Source organism: Eumetopias jubatus, unplaced genomic scaffold (assembly GCF_037043125.1).
Source record: "Eumetopias jubatus isolate StellerSeaLion01/CBP00866 unplaced genomic scaffold, mEumJub1_p1.0 scaffold_2, whole genome shotgun sequence".
NCBI lineage: Eukaryota > Metazoa > Chordata > Mammalia > Carnivora > Otariidae > Eumetopias > Eumetopias jubatus.
Window position 1 is genome coordinate 108352769 of NW_028274808.1, and position 6000 is coordinate 108358768.

Sequence of the window (6000 nt, forward strand, 5' to 3'; positions counted from 1 at the left end):
ACATTATGTAGCAATTCTAATTCATTAAAATAACTTAGCCTGGAATGTTTGGTTGCTTAGTGGCTGGGATAGTATGTGGCCATAAATTTAAAATAATCTGAACCTCTTAAGCTAGGCCAAAACATCTTGGCTTGTTCTTGCCTCTACTTGGATTGTCTAATAATGTTCATTCTGTTGTACCCATCATCCATTTATCCAGTTCAAATAAGAAATAAGGGTATGCCTAACTCCACAGTGATCTCTTTGTCTCCTGTCAGGGTCACTGAGTTGGTCAGTAATTTGCAGATTCCTAGACTCCATCTCAATCCTACTAAATTAAAATCTGGAGTTTAGCCTGAAAAATCTGCATTTTTTTACAAACTGTGCAGTCAAGTCTTAGATACACTAAAAATCTGAGAAACTATCTTCAAGAGAATTTGTCTTAGAGTGCTTGGCATCTGACTACTGGCTGCTTGATTAATATTTGTGTAATAGGAAATAAAACCACACATTAAGTCATTTGAAAAAAATAAGCAGATAATGGCCATAATATTAACATTTTTTTTTTTGGTAACTATTTCTATTTGATGCAGTTCATTTACTCTTAAACACTCATTGAATTCCTACCATTCTCCAGATACTCAGGGTACAAAGATGACTAAGTAGGAGGATCCACCCTTTGAGGCATCCACACTCTAGTTAGGGAGAGAGCCATGTGAAAAACCGATAGTTAAAGTACAATCTATTAAGTGCAAAAATAATTCGGGGCTGTAGAAGCAGAAAAGTGGGACAGATCAGCTGCCCAGCAGGGTCAGGTCGTTTCAGTCAATGAGAAATCATTTAAAAATTATCACCTGAAATACGTTAATTTTAAAAATGAATAGATTCCTTAAGTAAATGTACTCTTCTTTGGTTGTATTATTATCCCCCCCCCAATAAAACTGCTAAAAGCTAGAATGGCTCTCTGTTAGATATTATTTCATTCACATTTAATACTTAAAGGACCTAGTCAAATAGGGACCTGTTTACAGACCTCCTTCCTGGCGGAGGCAAAGTTCTTTTTTAAAGAAATGTATATTCATGTTCTCTGCCGCCCTGCAATAATAGAGCAGATGTGATCCAATCCAAACCTCTTCTCCTTCATTGACACATTTTAAGGACTCACACTCTAGGCAGTCAGGTAGTAAATAGTATGATAACGTAGGCACATTGCTAACATGCATTTTAAAATATTACCAAGGCACACAACTGCTTCACTTTACGCCAAGACAAATACTTTGTAATCGAAAGCACTTGGATTCTGGCTGATATTGCTATTATTAAATTTCTAAAGCATAAGTAAGAGTATGCGTGATTTAAAATTTGACTCTCACCTTAAATCCTCATAATCCTTGAGATATCAAAGAAAGAACAGAGAAATATTTGTCTCTGAAGTTTTGTATACACTATAAATGTGTAAATGAGTGATATGAGTAACAAGAGATGTAGGCATCTTGACAAAATATCCAATCACAGCAAAATAATCCACATTTTACTTGGCTATGCCACAAACTAGCTTAATGGCCTTGGACGAGACATCCAAACTCTCTGAATCTCCTATGTGACAAATGAATGGCCTATTCTCTGTATTTTGAGGGGCAGGGGGGAATAAACTAAATTAATGGAACTGAACTAGATGCTCTCTAGAGTTTCTCTGAGCTCAAACATTATGAAAGCTCCTAAAAAGTGTCTTTTAGAAATTTTCTGTACCCTTTCATCCCAGGTTTTGAAATGAAATCCCACTGCCAAATCATTTCCAGACATCTGGAAAACCTAATCCATTTCCAGTGTAAGATACCAAGGCAGTTAACAATTAAGCTGTTATTAGTGAATCATGTGTTCTAAACGGTCACTTGCTAGGCCCTATTATTTTAGTGTCACAACCATGACCTGTAAATAATACAGGCATTTGAGAAACTCACTAACTTGTAGAACCCTGAGGTACAGTTTATCGTATTGGACAAATCTACTAGAGAAATCCCAGTAGGAAAGAACACATGTGTTCTTAAGCATATAAAGCCTCACCAGAGTAAGAAATATCTGAAAGGGTAAGACACCTCATCCTTCAAAATACTTCCTGGTGAAAAACTTTATAAATGGCATACTGAAATGAAAATGGCCCTTCACACATATGACCTAAGATGTTTTCAAAGGTAAGAATAGACTTATCTAGGTCTATTTCCATTACCATATGGAAGAGTAAGCAATGGCTTCCAGGCCAATCAATAAAAACTGAAAATAGAAAGCCACTGTTTTGCTCCTCAGAGTTATTCTTCTCATAACCTGATCAGCTCACAAGTAGTTAATGTAATGAATCTGCTGCTCAATGTCTCACTCTCCCTAAAACCCTTCTCCGTGAGGGAGTTCTGGCAATAACAAAATGACAGCGAGTATTTCATGACCCTGTGCTTGGCCTCATGCTCTTTCTTATCTCTGTTTAAAACACGTGCACATGCCATATTTGTATGTATCTGTGCGTGTGTGACTTCACCGGCACAGCCAAAGTGGTCATTGTAAATAAAACACACATTTTCAAAAGAATCATTACAAAAAGCCGAAAGAGGAAAAAAAGAACAGGGAAGCCCACAAGGTAAGTCAAGCCAATATCAAACTAGAAATTATGTACAGGGCGCGTGGGTGGCTCAGTTGGTTAAGCGACTGCCTTCAGCTCAGGTCATGATCCTCGAGTCCCGGGATTGAGTCCCACACTGGGCTCCTTGCTCAGCGGGGAGTCTGCTTCTCCCTCTGACCCTCCCCCCTCTAGCTCTCATCCTCTCCCTCTCAAATAAATAAATATTTTTTTTAAAAACCTAGAAATTATGCAAATCAGAAAACATTTTGGGTAATAACCTTACATAAGGCTCCAAACCCACTCAAAAGGCGCTTTAAAAGTAAAATAAAATAGTCAAACTAACAGGCAGAGGGACCCATAGGGGGAAAGATAAGCTTGGGTTATAGGGAAAAAAGCAGCATTCTCGCATGCTATGTATCTTAATGAAGGGTAGAGGATAGAAAAAATATATATAAAATATTATTCTGTACTTATGCTATGTAGTGTAAGTTGCTGCAACTCAACACAAATGTACAGGGACTGAAGATTCATCAGAACATTCCTTTTATCATCCATTCCTTCTTCAATCCGGTGGCTAAAGAAGGGAGACAAAAGGAGCAAGGCAGAAGGGCAGGGCTCTGGTTGGGAAAAAAATGGAGACCTGGAGAAACGGGGCTGATCTGTGTAACATTCTGACTGACTCAGAGTAAAGACAGACTTGCTTATCAATGAGTCTTTTAGAAGTTCCTTCTCAATCTGATTTTCCCTACCTTTAGGAAAGGGAGTTAATAAATCACACGGTGACTCTGGCAGAGAATATTTAAGGATTTGAAATGGGCTTGGCTAAACTCAGGAATGGCTGAGAAAGGCTGAGATAAGTTCCTATCCTTTACAGTTGAAGTCAGAGAGAGCTACGCCCTCAGCCTCCACTGGCATTGGCGGCATGAAATGCTCGGGTGGTATGGGCCCCAAATCTGGCAAGCTCTATTTCTTCATGTTATGTGAAATATATCAAGGTATTACTTATAAAATGTACTTCCAAAGGATTAGAAAAATCTACAGGCTACATATTCCAATCACGTTATTTCTCCATGAGAAAATTCTGCCCAGTGACTGTCCTTATCAGATGCCTAAATGAAAAAAATCTGGATTTGCTCTTCAACAAGGCTTTGACAAATGCTTTTATATGTAGTGACCAGAGATTTAGCAGAGTTATTGTGTGTCTTTTCAGATTTTCAAGAGTAGAAAGAGTTTCAATAAAGAGCAAAATCATAGATCAACTTGTTGCTTCCAGGTAAATGCCATCAGATGTTGAGATCAAACCCAGAGAGCCAGCCTGAGGTAAAAAAACCCTACAACGACAGATACTCAAGTTTGGCTCCTGCGAGTTTGAGTTACCTAACACAAAACAAACTAGGATGGAGAAGAGAACACAAGGGATTCACTGACAGCTCAATCAGAAAAAGAATTTAGGTCTGACTTAGGAGACAGGGTTTTGTTAAAGTGCAATCAATTCCATCTTTGAAATGGAATCGCAATGGGGTTTCTTTAAAACAGTTACAGCTGCTTACTAAAAATTAGCTGGCTCCTGAGTTTGACAGAAGTGACTACCTCATTTTCATTGTTGGACATAAGCTTTTTAGTGGCTATGACTGCTGAAAGAAGAACCTCTCTTCACATGGTTTCTGTTTATTTGACTTCACTGAACCTGATCTAGCCATGGAGACTGGTCGATGATTGTGCTATCTGGGAGAAAACAGAGCGAACTCTGGGTTTAATTAAAAGCAAAACCACTTACGCTCATTAAAGCAAGCTAACTACATTCTCCTCACATACTACAGTTATTACTTAATCAAAAGTCTATCTCCCAGCTCGTCTATTGACCATATGGCAGAATGGCCTCTGAGCATCGTAGAAACGCTCCTTCAAAGCAGGAACGTGCTCCAAGGGAATGGCGCATCCTCAAGGGAAGGGACCTCAGAGTAGGCTCTAGGTAGCCTTAGCTACTTTTGAGAGTAGCACTTGTTAGCCAACAATAACCAATCCCATCTCTTCCAAAAATCAAAGCTGACAAATTGACCTTCATATTTAGAAAAGATTACTACCAAGGAGTTCAGCAAACCTTACTTCTGGTAGTGGGCTGGCCGGTTTGGTGAGGATTCCTCCTACGTACACAACATTAGGCAGAGTGGGTCTCGGAAACTCCAGTGCCACATCTGTACACAGCATCCACAGACTAGACCCATGGACCAAGTCGTACATTGACTTCTCTGGCAGCAGGTTGTACTTCTGCATTATCCTTTCATATTTGGGAAGAACCAGAAAGCTGACCCCTAATCTGGAAATGAGGTAAACGCCGGTATTTTTCATCCTTTGCAGCAAGTTCATGTGGTCTGTGAGGAGTGAGTTAAACTCTGGCACGTAAGCTAATGGGGCAGGAGCACCCACTTCTGCAGGATACCAAAGGCCAGTTGAAAATACAGCATATTTAACCCCTAACAGATGGGCTATCACAAATCCACACATGTCGTTAGGGTCCACCAGCAGCAGGTCAAACTTTTCTTTCTTCAAACCCTGAATCAGGGCACGGTTGCCAACCATCATATCACAGTTCTTGGTATAGTGATCCAGTATGTCAAACAGTTCGATTGCTGTCAATCTCCCAGAGAAAATATTCCGCATTTTGGACTGCAGGAAAGCATCCGAGGTGGTACTGTTAAAAATCCCTGGGTAGCGCTGGAGGCTGTAATGATTAGATGGCGCGATGTCTCTGCCTTCGGAGAGAAGAAACACTGTGTGGTGGCCTCTCTCGTGCAAGGCTGAGGCTAGTGTCTTGAAAATGTACATATGGCTTTCAAACATAATTGGCGGCACGATGATGATTTTGGCAGCCTTCGCCATCCCAACAGCACTCCACAGGAGCATGAAATACGGAGTGTAAGACTTCATAGCTGAAACGAAAACCGGAAAACTACTTAAAACAAAATACAATTCTTAGCATTCAAAACAATCACAGAGGCTTTTTTCGAAGTATCTCATGATCCAATACTTCGTCAGTGTAAAAGTATCCTGATATTTGTTCTAATTACCTATTTTTGAAAGATAATTTTTTAGAGTATCGAACTGACAGCAAAGCGGACAGAAACTAAATATATTTAAAATGTATCCATTTCAGAGCACACACTGCATCAATAATAGAGAACTAGATTCTTGAAAATCTGAAATAAAACTTCTGTAACATGGAATGTCCAAAGATCTCTCTTCTTTGCATAATCGCTATGAGTTATCTATGAAAACTTTTAACTGAACATCAATGTTAATCCCAGGAAGAAGAGCCAAGATTTTTGATTTCTGGGTGCATCAGCATGTATATCTCTTTCTAAATCATTTTATCACGGCAGTTACATTTCCAATTACGACCACAGCATACC

At 39.4% G+C, this 6000-nt stretch overlaps 1 protein-coding gene across 1 annotated transcript in view; it reads right to left on the bottom strand.

Annotated features, from left to right (window-relative positions):
* UGT8 (UDP glycosyltransferase 8) overlaps positions 1-5518 on the bottom strand; it is a 54839-nt gene extending 49321 nt beyond the window's left edge. The window contains exon 1 of the mRNA XM_088020000.1: positions 4697-5518. Coding sequence (XP_087876126.1) covers positions 4697-5518 — 822 coding nt within the window. The remainder of the gene's footprint in view (positions 1-4696) is intronic.
* Between the last annotated feature and the right edge of the window lie 482 nt (positions 5519-6000).